At 47.8% G+C, this 14,932-nt stretch overlaps 1 protein-coding gene across 1 annotated transcript in view; it reads right to left on the reverse strand.

Moving 5' to 3' along the window:
* LOC147116846 (flap endonuclease 1-like) overlaps positions 1 to 1,090 on the reverse strand; it is a 76,802-nt gene extending 75,712 nt beyond the window's left edge. Inside the window, exon 1 of the mRNA XM_085987249.1 lies at positions 879 to 1,090. Within this exon, the coding sequence (XP_085843375.1) occupies positions 879 to 960 (82 nt within the window). The 5' untranslated portion in view covers positions 961 to 1,090. The remainder of the gene's footprint in view (positions 1 to 878) is intronic.
* Positions 1,091 to 14,932: the final 13,842 nt, after the last annotated feature.

Consider the following 14,932-nt stretch of genomic DNA (forward strand, 5'->3'; position numbering starts at 1 on the left):
GCTGTTCCTGTGCTCTCTGTTGTTCCTGAGCTCTCTCTCTGCTGTTCCTGAGCTCTTTCTCTGCTGTTCCTGTGCTCTCTCTGCTGTTCCCGTGCTCTCTCTGCTGTTCCTGAACTCTCTCTCTCTCTTGTTCCTGTGCTCTCTCTCTGCTGTTCCTGAGCTCTCTCTGTTGTTCCTGTGCTTTCTCTGTTGTTCCTGTGCTCTCTCTGTTGTTCCCGTGCTCTCTCTCTTGTTCCTGTGCTCTCTCCTGTTCCCGTGCTCTCTCTGTTGTCCCTGTGCTCTCTCTGTTGTTCCCGTGCTCTCTCTCTTGTTCCTGTGCGCTCTCTGCTGTTCCTGTGCACTCTATTGTTCCTGTGCTCTCTCTCTGCTGTTCCTGTGCTCTCTCTCCCTGTTGTTCCTGTGCGCTCTCTCTCTGCTGTTCCTGTGCTCTCTCTGCTGTTCCTGTGCTCTCTCTCTGCTGTTCCTGTGCTCTCTGTTGTTCCTGAGCTCTCTCTCTCTGCTGTTCCTGTGCTCTCTCTGTGCTGTTCCTGTGCTCTCTCTGCTGTTCCTGTGCTCTCTCTGTGTTGTTCCTGTGCTCTCTCTGCTGTTCCTGTGCTCTCTCTCTGTTGTTCCTGTGCTCTCTCTGTGTTGTTCCTGTGCTCTCTCTCTTGTTCCTGTGCTCTCTCTCTGTTGTTCCTGAGCTCTCTCTGTTGTTCCTGTGCTCTCTGTGCTGTTCCTGTTCCCGAGCTCTCTCTCTCTGTTGTCCCTGTGCTCTCTCTCTCTCTCTGTTGTTCCTGTCCCTGTGCCCTCTCTCTCTCTCTGCTGTTTTGCTGTGTTGTGAAGCTCTGTATCGCTTTCTTTGTTCACATTCTCCAGTCCCAGCTCCCCGGCTCTCTCACCCTCGTACGCGTGGATGGTTTTGCTGGTGATCGCCTCCCCGGCCCGGTCCCGGAGCAGCTCCGAGAGCCGGTTGATGCCCATGGCGGAGGAACGGTCGGCGGCGGGCCCGGGGTCCGCTCTCCCCGGCTACACAGTGAGCTGGAAGCCGCCGCCCACAACTGGAACTGAGAGACTGCAGCGACCGACAGAGCGGCGCTAAACACAGAGAGAGAGAGAGTCCTAGGAGAAGGAGACAGACCATACCTTGGGGCTAAATATGTAACAACATGTCACAACCTGAGGACTGTTTAAAAGTAAGACTGTTTAAAATTAATATTGAACGTACCAAATGAAGTAGAAAGACTGTTTAAAATTAATATTGTTTAAAAGTAATATTGTATATACCCAACAAATGTCAAATCGATTGACACCTACAGAATGTTGGAAAACTGTACCTTTTTGCTATGTAAGCTTTGGCAATATGGTTCTCTGTAAACTTTCATGCCAATAAAGCATTTGAACTGAACTGAACTGAACTGAGAGCGAGAGAGTGAGAGACAGAGCGAGAGAGAGTGAGTGAGTGAGACAGAGAGAGTGAGACAGTGAGTGAAAGAGAGTGTGAGAGAGAGGGAGAGAAAGAGAGACAGAGAGAGTGAAAGAGAGACAGAGAGACACAGAGAGAGGAGAGAGACAGAGAGAGAGCGTGAGTGAGTGAATTTTCAAATCAGTAATTGAACCAATTGCACTCTATGGCAGTGAGGTATGGGGACCGCTAACACAACAAGAATTTGAAAAATGGGACAAACACCCAATTGAGATCCTACATGCAGAATTCTGTAAAAGTATCCTCCGGACTCAAAGGAAAACAGTAAACAATGCATGCAGGGCGGAACTAGGCCAATATCCATTAATAATCACTATCCAAAAAAGAGCCACCAAATTTTGGAATCACCTACAAATGAGCAACCCCCAATGCTATCACTACGACGCCCTGAAATGCCAAGAGCTGACCATAAAGAAGAATACCCTCAGTCAACTAGTCCTGGGACTCAGTGAAGTAACTACTAACAATACTAACAATAACCAGCCCCAGGACAGTGACAGGGTAACACAAAGAATTCGACCCAACACAATCGTCGCTAAGCAAAAGGAAAAATATCTGACATATTGGGCAGAAACAACAAAAACCCAAAGCAAACTCAATTGCTACTTGGCCCTAAACAGACAATACAACATAGCTGATTACCTGACCATGGTAAAGGATAACAAACTGAGAAGAACCTTGACAAGGTACAGACTTAGCGAACATAGCCTAGCGATCGAAAAAGGCAGACACAGGCAGACCAGGCTGCCAAGAGAGGAGAGGATATGCTCTCACTGCAGTCAGGGAGTAGTGGAGACAGAGATGCACTTCCTCACAGCCTGTGGAAAATATCAGGGCATCAGGGAGAATTTCTACCAAAAATTCTCACAAATATGCCCTGAATTCAGAAATCTGAATGACAACCAAAAACTCCCATTCCTACTGGGGGAGGAGAGAAGCTGTGTAACACTGGCGGCACACTATGTTACAGCTTGCCATGTACAGAGGGACAACCAGTAAACTAAGAAAAGAGTATATATAAACAATGCGAATGTATATTTATACACTCGGGGATATACCTGTTTATACACTGTATGAATAGAACTGCGTTTATGTGTTCAACCATAAATGTATTTTGATGCTTTGGCAACATAAGATGTACCTTATCATGCCAATAAAGCGATTTGAATTTGAATTTGAATTGAGTGAGAGGGAGACAGAGATAAAGAGAGAGTGAAAGGGACAGTGGCAGAGAGAGTGTGAAAAAGAGTGAGAAACAGAGAAAGTGAGAGAGAGAGAGAGAGACCGAGCGAGACAGAATGAGAGACATGGCTGATTACCTGACCATGGTAAAGGATAGCAAACTGAGAAAAACCTTGACAATGTACAGACTTAGTGAACATAGCCTGGCGATCGAAAAAGGCAGACACAGACAGACCCGGCTGCCAAGAGAGGACAGGATATGCTCTCACTGCAGTCAGGGAGTGGTGGAGACAGAGATGCACTTCCTCACAGCTTGTAGAAAATATCAGGGCATAAGGGAGAATTTCTACCTAAAATTCACAAAAATATGCCCGGAATTCAGAAATTTGAATGACGACCAAAAACTCCCATACCTACTAGGGGAAGAGAGAAATTGTGTAACCTTAGCGGCACACTACATTACAGCTTGCCATAAACAGAGGGACAACCACTAAATATAAGAAAAGAGTATATACAAATTATATGAATGTATATTTATACACTCAGGGATATATCTGTTTATACACTGTATGGATAGATCTGTATTTTTGTGTACAACCATGAATGTTTTTTGATGCTTTGGCAACATAAGATGTAACTTGTCATGCCAATAAAGCGATTTGAATTGAATTGAATTGAATTGAGAGACAGACAGAGAGTGGGAAACAGAAAGGGACAGAGAGAGAAACCTAGAAGATAGGAGCAGGAGTAGGCCATTCGGCCCCTCGAGCCTGCTCCGTCATTCAATAAGATCATGGCTGATCATCCAAATTCAGTACCCGGTCCCTGCTTTCTCCCCATATCCCTTGATCCCTTTAGCCTTAAGAAATATATCCAACTCCTTCTTGAATATATTTAATGAATTGGCCTCAACTGCCTTCTGTGGTAGAGAATTCCACAGGTTCACCACTCTCTGGGTGAAGAAATTCCTCATCATTTCTGTCCTAAATAGCCTACCCCTTATCCTTAGAATGTGACCCCTGGTTCTGGACTCCCCGACCATCGGGAACATCCTTCCTGCATCTAGTCTGTCCAGTGCTGTCAGAATTTTATAAGTTTCAATGAGATCCCCTCTCATTCTTCTAAACTCCAGCGAGTACAAGACCAATCGACCCAATCTCTCCTCATACGTCATTCCTGCCATCCCAGGAATTAGCCTGGTGAATCTTTGCTGAACTCCCTCCATGGCAAGAACATCCTTCCTCAGATAAGGCGACCAAAGCTGCACACAATACTCAAGGTGCGTCCTCACCAAGGCCCTGTACAACTGCAGCAAGACATCCTTGTTCCTGTAATCAAACCCTCTCGCTACGAAGGCCAACATACCATTTGCCTTCTTAACCGCCTGCTGCACCTGCATGCTTACCTTCAGCGACTGGTGCACAAGGACACCCAGGTCTCGTTGCACTTCCCCTTCTCCCAATCTATTGCCATTCAGATAATAATCTGCCTTCCTGTTTTTGCCTCCAAAGTGGATAACCTCGCATTTATCCACGTTATATTGCATCTGCCATGCTTTTGCCCAATCACCCAACATGTCCAAATCATCCTGGAGTTTCTCGGCATCCTCCTCACAGCACACACGCCCACCCAGCTTTGTGTCATCTGCAAATTTGGAGATATTACATCTAGTTCCCTTGTCTAGATCATTAATATATATTGTGAATAGAGAGAGTGGGAGACAGAGAGAGACAGAGACAAAGACAGAGTGAGAAAGAGAGAGAGCGGAGAGTGAGTGTGGGACAGAGTCAGAGTGAGAGAGAGACTGAGGCCCCGATTTTCTCTCAGCCGTCGGGCGGATTTTCAGGCGGGCGGGGGCCGAAAATCGCAGAAATAGGAGGTTGCGACCCCCCCTGCCCAACTTTCGCCCCCGTGTTTCAGCAGGACCCGAATCAGTCCCGCCCGCCGCAGGCGGGAATGGTCGGCGGGAGCCTAATGACCAATTATTAGCATATTTAAACCTATTTTCAAGGGCCCTTGCAATTTTCTGGCTTTCCCCACGTAACATACGCCTGGTGGGAACACCGCTGATGAAACCTGGTGTGAACAGAGCTGGCTTGCTTGCTTTCAGCTGCAGGTCAGTCAGGACTGAAGAGATTTAATCAGGCAGCATTTGCAGGCTGCAGGACCTTGTTGCTGAAGGCTTGGGGCAACTTTTTGAAGGCTTAGGCACAGCTGTGGAAGGTTGGAGCCTCACACACTTCTCGAGTGTGAGCTCCTGGGAAGCCCCTCTCGGCACCCTAACTCAGCGCCTTCTCAACGGAGGCATCTGCCAGAAGCATGGGAGGCCTTTTGTTCCTTCCCTTCCTGGCATTAGAGGATCTCCAACAGCAGAGGAGGCTGGAGCAACTCCAGCAACAGCATCACCAGCAACAACAGCAGCACCAGCAGGAGCGACAGGCTGCGGCTCAGCCACCTGAGGCAGCACAGGCCAGAAATGGTCAGCGCGTGGAAGGCCGTCGGCGCAGGAGATACCCCCCCAAACAGGGTCTACAGACACAGGGTCAGCTACCTCAACATGACTGAGCAGCAGTGCCAGAGGCGGCTCTGACTTTCGCGAGAGGTTGTGACTGACATCTGCGCAATGCTGCAGCAAGACCTGGAGCCCAGAGCAACAGGTCCACACTACTTGCCAGTGGCCATTAAAGTCACCACTGCACTCAACTTTTATGCCTCAGGCTCCTTCCAGGGATCAGCAGCAGACATCAGCGGCATCTCCCAGGCTGCTGCACACACTTGCATCAAACAGGTAACCGATGCCCTCTTTGCCATCGTGCACAATCACATCCATTTCACCAGGGATCGCGCAAGTGTGAGGGCGCGAGCGCGTGGATTAGCTCAGCTGGCAGACTTTCCAAGGGTGCAGGGCGACATTGACTGCACACATGTGGCCGTTAGGGCATCCCACCGCAATCCAGGAGTTTTTGTCAACCGTAAGGGCTTCCACTCCCTTAATGTTCAGCTGGTGTGTGACCACAAGAAGGTGATTTTGCATGTTTGTGCCAGGTTCCCTGGCAGCTGCCATGACTCCTTCATACTGCGCCAGTCTACTGTGCCTCCGCTATTCAGTCCGCCAAACGAACTTCAAGGATGGCTACTTGGAGACAAGGGATATCCCCTGCGCTCTTGGCTAATGACGCCGTTGAGGAGACCAGCCAGCGAAGCTGAGGAGCGCTACAACTCCAGCCACATTACCACCAGATACATTATCGAGCAAACCATCGGATTGCTGAAGATGCGCTTCAGATGCCTCGATAGATCAGGTGGAGCCCTACAGTACTCATCAGCCAGGGTCTCCAAAATCGTTGTGGTATACTGTGTGCTTCACAACATGGCACAGCGTCATGGCTTGCCGATTCCGCAGGACCAAGAGGCTCCTCACAGAGCCGCCTCGGATGAGGATGATGCTGAGGAGGAGGAGGACGGAAACGAGCATCCTGCAGGGGCCCGCCAACCAGCGGCACCAGTGCGCGAGAACATTGCTGGGTGGAATGCAAGGAACACACTCATCCTGGGCAGATTTGCCTAGCCTGGTACATCAAACACTGCAGCCTCACTGCTTCTTAACTGACCATGGACAGTGGCCCATGCCTGCACATTCCTACCTATTTGACCAGCTTGCTGACATCTGCAAGTTATCCTAAGGCCTCTATGTGACATCCCCATTCGCCAAATGACAGACGCCATAACTGCAGCAGCTGGCACCAGATTTTTTATGTACAGGAAAATGATGGCATTAAAACTATTTACAAGACTGGATGGTGGAATAGTTCTGTGAATGTGAGCATAGAGAGAGACGGAATGGGTAAGGGTGCATGGATGTGACTGTGAAGTGGGATGTGGAGGAAGAGATTGCTGAAGCCGAGTGCTGTTGGGGAAAGGCAATGGGGATCAGGTTGAGGGTGATGGAAACTTCGTACTTGCTTTCCCTGTGCGGTGAAGGTCATGGAAGCGCTTCCTGCACTGCATCCAGGTGCGACGGGTGACTCCCAGAGAGTTTACCTCTGCTGCCACCTCCATCCATGCAGCCGTGGACTCTTTGGGAGGCCTCTTCCTCCCTGAGCGAGGGTAGAGGACCGCCCTGTGGGCCCTTACCCCATCCACCAAGGTCTGCAGTGACATCTTGTTGAATTTGGCGGCAGCTCGGCCTCTGCCGCTGGCAGCAGCTGGTGCAGGCTCCTCTGCCATTGTGCAAGAGTGGTTGAGAAGCCTGCAAAGGTGGAGAAGCTTGCTGGACACTTTGAAAGCACCACGAATGATGACATCATACTGTGGGGCTTTCTGACTGGAAATGGACAATTAGCAAGGCTGCCCACAGGCTGGAACTTAATTGGCCACTTGAGGGAAAATTGCGTCCAGCTGGCTGACACATTTTTTTGTGTGTCAGAACCTGAAATTCGGGGAAACCCGACCATTTCCCGCACGATCCAGAAAATCGGGCCCTGAGAGAGAGAGAGTGAGACAGAGAGAGTGGGAGAGATGGAGATACAAAGAAACAGACACACACAGGGAGAGAGACATGAACAGCAACAGTGTCATAGAGATAGATGGAGTGGGACAGAAAGTTAGACAGAGACAGAAACAGTCAGGTAGAGGCAGAGATAGACAACAATACTGAGAAACAGACACAGATATAGGCAGAGGCGGAGAAAGTGGGGAGAGACAAAGTTAGATACAGAAACAGAGAGTGAGAGACAAGTGCAGAGAGATAAAAAGTGAGAGACAGATAAAAACAGAGCAACACAGAGACAGTGAGATATGGAATAACAGTGAGAGAGACAGTGAGATACGGAGTAACACAAGAGACAGAGAGATATGGAGTAACATGGGTGACAGTGAGATACGGAGTAACACAGGATACAGAGAGATACAGAGGAACACAGTGAGATATGGAGTAACACGGTGAGACAGTGAGATACGGAGTAACACGGTGAGACAGTGAGATACAGAGTAACATGGTGAGAGACAGTGAGATGCAGAGTAACACGGTGAGACAGAGAGACAGTGAGATACAGAGTAACACGGTGAGACAGTGAGATACAGAGTAACACGGTGAGACAGAGAGACAGTGAGATACAGAGTAACATGGTGAGACAGTGAGATACAGAGTAACACGGTGAGAGACAGTGAGATACAGAGTAACACGGTGAGACAGTGAGATACAGAGTAACACGGTGAGACAGTGAGATACAGAGTAACACGGTGAGAGAGACAGTGAGATACAGAGTAACACGGTGAGAGAGTGAGATACAGAGTAACATGGTGAGAGTGACAGTGAGATAGAGTAATATGGTGAGAGACAGTGAGATACAGATTAACACGGTGAGAGAGACAGTGAGATACAGAGTAACATGGTGAGAGACAGTGAGATACAGAGTAACACGGTGAGACAGAGAGACAGTGAGATACAGAGTAACACGGTGAGACAGTGAGATACAGAGTAACACAGTGAGACAGTGAGATACAGAGTAACACGGTGAGACAGTGAGATACAGAGTAACACGGTGAGACAGTGAGATACAGAGTAACACGGTGAGACAGTGAGATACAGAGTAACACGGTGAGAGTGACAGTGAGATCCAGAGTAACACGGTGAGAGAGACAGTGAGATACAGAGTAACACGGTGAGAGACAGTGAGATACAGAGTAACACGGTGAGACAGTGAGATACAGAGTAACACGGTGAGAGAGACAGTGAGATACAGAGTAACACGGTGAGAGACAGTGAGATACAGAGTAACACGGTGAGACAGTGAGATACAGAGTAACACGGTGAGAGTGACAGTGAGATACAGAGTAACACGGTGAGACGGTGAGATACAGAGTAACACGGTGAGAGACAGTGAGATACAGAGTAACACGGTGAGAGAGAGTGAGATACAGAGTAACACGGTGAGAGTGACAGTGAGATAGAGTAACATGGTGAGAGACAGTGGCTACAGATTAACACGGTGAGAGAGACAGTGAGATACAGAGTAACACGGTGAGACAGACAGTGAGATACAGAGTAACATGGTGAGAGAGACTGAGATACAGAGTAACACGGTGAGAGAGAGACAGTGAGATACAGAGTAACACGGTGAGACAGTGAGATACAGAGTAACACGGTGAGAGAGACAGTGAGATACAGAGTAACACGGTGAGAGAGACACAGAGTAACACGGTGAGAGAGAGACACGGAGTAAGACAGACAGCGATACAGAAACTAAAAGTAACAGACATACTCAGTAGCACAGCAAGACACACAGGGAGCTATAAAGTAAGAGAGATAGCGAGACACAGAAAGATACACTGATCAATAGAGAAGGCTCAACATACCTTCTGGAGAAGGTAGCATTCACAGATCACAGATCACAGAAACCCCACAGTGCAGATAGAGGCCATTTCGGCCCATCGAGCGTGCACCGACACATATCCCACAAGATCCCCGTAACCCCTACACCAACACATATCCCACCCTATCTCCGTAACCCCACACATTTTAATCCCCCCTAACACTAAGGGTCAATTTATCATGGCCAATCAACCTAACCTGCACATCTTTGGACTGTGGGAGGAAACCGGAGCACCCGGAGGAAACCCACGCAAACACGGGGAGAATGTGCAAACTCCACACAGACAGTCACCCGAGGCCGGATTCGAACCCGGGTCCCTGGCGCTGTGAAGCAACAGTGCTAACCACTATGCCACCGTTGGAGGAGCCTCAGCCCTTGCACTTGTCCAACTGGTACGAGGTTCTTGCAGCCTTTGTGGATGAGAGCAGGGACTGCAGGCAGGATGAGCAAACCAAACACAGCACCGTGGTACAGGGTGCCATTCAAGTTATGGGAGTAAAAAAGGAGGGGACAGTATAGTTAGGGGGATAGATACTGTTCTCTGAGCGTGAGTCCCGAAGGCTGTGCCAGGGTTAAGGACATCTTCTTGGGGCTGGAGAGGAACTTGGAGTGGGAGGGGAAAGATCCAGTTGTGGTCCACATAGGTACCAATGACATAGGTAGGACTAAGAAGGAGGTTCTGCTGAGGGAGTATGAGCAGCTAGGGGCTAAATTAAAAAACAGAACCACAAAGGTAATAATCTCTGGATTACTACCTGAGCCACGAGCAAATTGGCATAGGGTCAATAAGATCAGAGAGATCAATGCGTGCCTCAAAGAGTGGTGTAGCAGAAATGAGTTTCGATTCATGGGGCATTGGCACCAGTACTGGGGAAAGAGGGAACTGTTCCATTGGGACGGGCTTCACTTGAGCCGGGCTGGGACCAGTGTCCTGGTGAATCGAATAACTAGGGCTGTAGAGAGGGCTTTAAACTAAATAGCGGGGACGGTTCAGGTGAGGGGAAATTTAGAAAGTTAAAGAGAAAGGACAAGGCAATAGAGCAGGGTAGCAATAGGGGTAATGATAACCAGAGTGTGACAGGAAGGGACAGAACGTACAAACATAATACTGCACCGGCAAATAGGGTCAGAGTAGGGAAAAATGGTTTAAAGGCTCTTTATCTGAATGCACGCAGCATTCGTAACAAGATAGACAAATTGACGGTACAAATAGAAATAAATGAGTATGATCTGATAGCCATTAGAGACGTGATTGCAGGGTGACCAAAGCTGGGAACTGGCGCATGAGAACACCACCGCCTGCAAGTTCCCCTCCAAGTCACACACCATTCTGACTTGGAAATATATCGCCGATCCTTCATCATCGCTGGGTCAAAATCCTGGAACTATCTCCCTAACAGCACTGTGGGAGTACCTTCACCAAATGGACTGCAGCGGTTCAAGGAGGCAGCTCACCACCACCTTCTCAAGGGCAATTAGGGATGGGCAATAAATGCCGGCCTTGCCAGCGACGCCCACATCCCATGAACGAATGATAAAAAAGGGTTGGTAACCCAAGGAGGCAGAGTTAAGGTAATTGGCAAAAGAACCAGAGGTGAGAATTCTTTTACAGTTCAGACCAGGGACCAGCGAGGCAGAGCGCGGTATAAAAACCGGCGCGAGCAGCGAGGCCCGACCAGTTCGGACCAGGGAGCAGCGAGGAGGAGCGCGGTATAAAAACCGGCGCGAGTACCGAGGCCCGACCAGTTCGGACCAGGGAGCAGCGAGGCGAGGAGCGCGGTATAAAAACCGGTGTGAGCAGAGAGGCCCGACCAGTTCGGACCAGGGAGCAGCGAGGCGAGGAGCGCGGTATAAAAACCGGTGTGAGCAGAGAGGCCCGACCAGTTCCAGGGAGCAGCGAGGCCCGACCAACTCAGCAGCGGGGAGAGAGGTAAAAAGTAATCAGAGTGTGACGTCACCAGGGAGCAGGTAAGTGATTGGTTGGTGAGTATTTCTCTTTTTTAAACTTTAACTCTGTGGTTTATAGTTGCTAAGGTCTTTCTGGTGTAGCGGGGACTGTTGGTAAAGCATACAAGCGCCTTAGAGTTTATCTTTAATTGGTGGTAGTGAATTAATTTAAATTAATTAAAGGGTAAGTTATGTCAGGACAGCCCAGCCCCGTGTTATGCTCCTCTTGCTCTATGTGGGAATTCAGGGACGCTGCCTGTGTCCCTGACGCCCATGTGTGCCAGAAATGCATCCAGCTGCGGCTACTAGCAGACCGCATTGTGGCACTGGAGCTGTGGATGGATGGGCTTTGGAGCATTCACGATGCTGAGAAGGTCGTGGATAACACGTTTAGTGAGTTGGTCACACCGCAGGTAAGGGCTGCACAGGCAGAAGGGAAATGGGTGACCATCAGGCAGATGTAGCCCATGGTCAGGGACAGGACGGTGTGACCACGAGTGAGGCAGGTACGGGGATCCAGAAGGTAGTGTTGGAGGAGCCGCAGCCCTTGCTCTTGTCCAACAGGTTCGAGCTTCTTACTCCCTGTGGAGACGGAAGCAGGGGCTGCAGGGAGGATGAGCAACCTGGCCACAGCACCGTGGAGAGGGGGGCCATTCAAGAGGGGGGAGTAAATAGAAATGTTGTAGTGGTAGGGGATAGTATTATTAGGGGGATAGATAGAGTTCTCTGCAGCCAAGAGCGAGAGTCCCGTAGGCTGTGTTGCCTACCCGGTGCCAGGGTTAAGGACATCTCCTCTGGGCTGGACAGAAACTTGGAGTGGGAGGGGGAGGATCCAGTTGTCGTGGTCCATGTTGGTACCAACGACATAGATAGGACAAGGAAGGAGGTTCTGCTGAGGGAGTTTGAGCAGCTAGGGGCCAAATTAAAAAGCAGAACCACAAGGGTAATAATCTCTGGATTATTACCTGAGCCACGAGCGAATTTGGCTAGGACAAATAAAATAAGAGAGTTAAATGCGTGGCTCAAAGACTGGTGTGGGAGAAATGGGTTTTGCTTCCTGGGACACTGGCACCAGTACTGGGACAGGAGGGAGCTGTTCTGTTGGGACGGGCTTCACTTGGCCAGTGCTGGGACTAGAGTCCTGGCGGATCATATAACTAGGGCTGTAGAGAGGGCTTTAAACTAACTAGTGGGGGGGAGGTTCCTAGAGAGCAAATAATAAAAATGACAACAGAGAAGGTCAAAGACTTAGGTAGCAGTGGGGAAATTAAAAACCAGAGCGTGTCAGGAAGGGGTAGAAGGTGTGGAGTAAAAGCTAAAGTAATAAAAAGGGCAATAGCAGGAACTAAGTGTCACAAAACATATTTGAAAGTTCTCTATCTGAATGCACGTAGCATTCGTAACAAAATAGACGAGTTAAAGGCAGAAATAGCTACATATGGGTATGATCTTGTGGCCATTACAGAAACATGGCTGCAGGGTGACAATGCCTGGGAATTAAACATACCAGGTTATTTAACAATCAGGAAGGACAGGCAGGAAGGAAGGGGAGGTGGGGTGGCTATGTTAATGAAGGAAGGAATCACTGTAATACAGAGAAATGATATTGGGTCAAAGGATCAGGATAATGAAACAGTTTGGGTGGAGATAAGGAATAATAAGGGGAAAAAAACACTAGTGGGTGTAGTATATAGGCCTCCGAACAGTCGCAACTCGGTTGGACGGAGTATCAATCAGGAAATAGTTGAGGCTTGTAATAAGGGAACATCTATAATTATGGGGGATTTTAACTATCATATAAATTGGACGAATCAAATTGGGCAGGGCTGCCTTGAGGATGAGTTCATTGAGTGTATTAGGGATGGGTTTCTTGAGCAGTATGTAACTGAACCAACCAGGGGGCAAGCAACCTTAGATCTGGTCCTGTGTAACGAGACAGGATTAATTAAAAATGTCCCAGTAAAGGATCCCCTTGGAATGAGTGACCATAACATGGTTGAATTCCATATTCAGTTAGAGGGTGAGGAGGCTGTATCTCAAACAAGCGTGCTAAGCTTGAATAAAGGAGACTATGAAGGTATGAGAGCGGAATTGAGTAAAGTGGATTGGGAAAATAGGTTAAAGGATAAGACGATACATGATCAGTGGTGTACAGTTAAGGAGTTATTTTACAAATTCCAAAAAAAGTATATTCCACTGAGAAAAAAAGGGTGTAAAAGAAAAGACAGCCATCCGTGGCTAAGTAAAGAAATTAAGGATAGTATTCGACTAAAAACAAGGGCATATAAGGTAGCCAAATCTAGTGGGAGGATAGAGGATTGGGAAAACTTTAAAAGACAGCAAAAAATAACAAAAAGATTGATTAAGAAAGAGAAGATAGATTATGAAAGTAAATTAGCAAAAAATATAAAGACAGATAGTAAGAGTTTTTATAGTTATATAAAAAGAAAAAGGGTGGCTAAAGTAAATGTTGGTCCCTTAGAGGATGAGACCGGGAAATTAATGGTGGGAAATATGGAGATGGCAAAAACACTGAATGAATATTTTGTATCAGTCTTTACAGTAGAGGACACCAAGAATATCCCAACACTTGACAAGCAGGGGGCTATAGGGGGGGAGGAGCTAAATACGATTAAAATCACTAAGGAAGTAGTACTTGGTAAAATAATGGGACTCAAGGCGGATAAATCACCTGGACCTGATGGCTTACATCCCAGGGTTTTGAGGGAAGTGGCGGTAGGGATTGTGGATGCATTGGTAATAATCTTCCAAAACTCCCTGGACTCAGCAAAGGTCCCGGCAGACTGGAAAACTGCTAATGTAACACCCTTATTTAAAAAGGGCAGTAGACAGAAGGCTGGAAACTATAGACCGGTTAGCCTAACATCTGTGGTAGGTAAAATTTTGGAGTCCATTATTAAGGAGACAGTAACAGGACATTTGGATAATCATAATTTAATAAGACAAAGTCAGCATGGTTTTATGAAGGGGAAGTCATGTTTGACAAATTTGCTGGAGTTCTTTGAGGAAGTAACATATAGGGTGGATAAAGGTGAACCAGTGGACGTAGTGTATTTAGACTTCCAAAAGGCATTTGACAAGGTGCCACACAAAAGATTATTGCTTAAGATAAAAAATCACGGGATTGGGGGTAATATTCTGGCATGGATAGAGGATTGGCTATCTAACAGAAGGCAGAGAGTTGGGATAAATGGTTCATATTCAGACTGGCAATCAGTAACCAGTGGTGTTCCGCAGGGGTCAGTGCTGGGTCCCCAACTCTTTACAATCTATATTAACGATTTGGAGGAGGGGACCGAGCATCAAAGTTTGCAGATGATACTAAGATGGGAGGGAAAGTAGTGAGTGAGGAGGACATAAAAAACCTGCAAGGGGACATAGACAGGCTAAGTAAGTGGGCAGAGATTTGGCAGATGGAATACAATACTGTAAAGTGTGAGGTTATGCACTTTGGCAGGAAAAATCGTAGAGCAAGTTATTATCTTAATGGCAAGAAACTTGAAAGTACTGAAGTACAAAGGGATCTGGGGGTCCTGGTGCACGAAACTCAAAAGGTTAGTATGCAGGTGCAGCAAGTGATTAAGAAGGCCAATGGAATGTTGGCTTTCATTGCTAGGGGGATAGAATATAAAAATAGGGAGGTATTGCTTCAGTTGTACAAGGTATTGGTGAGACCGCACCTGGAATACTGCATACAGTTTTGGTGTCCATACTTAAGAAAGGACATACTTGCTCTCGAGTCAGTACAAAGAAGGTTCACTCGATTAATCCCGGGGATGAGGGGATGGACATATGAGGAGAGGTTGAGTAGATTGGGACTCTACTCATTGGAGTTCAGAAGAATGAGAGGCGATCTTATTGAAACATATAAGATTATGAAGGGGTTGGATCGGGTGGATGCAGGGAGGATGTTCCAGATGATGGGTGAAACTAGAACTAGGGGGCA

The sequence above is a fragment of the Somniosus microcephalus genome, chromosome 5 (genome assembly GCF_052327205.1).
Source record: "Somniosus microcephalus isolate GS21.2 chromosome 5, FLI_Smic_1.0, whole genome shotgun sequence".
Lineage (NCBI taxonomy): Eukaryota > Metazoa > Chordata > Chondrichthyes > Squaliformes > Somniosidae > Somniosus > Somniosus microcephalus.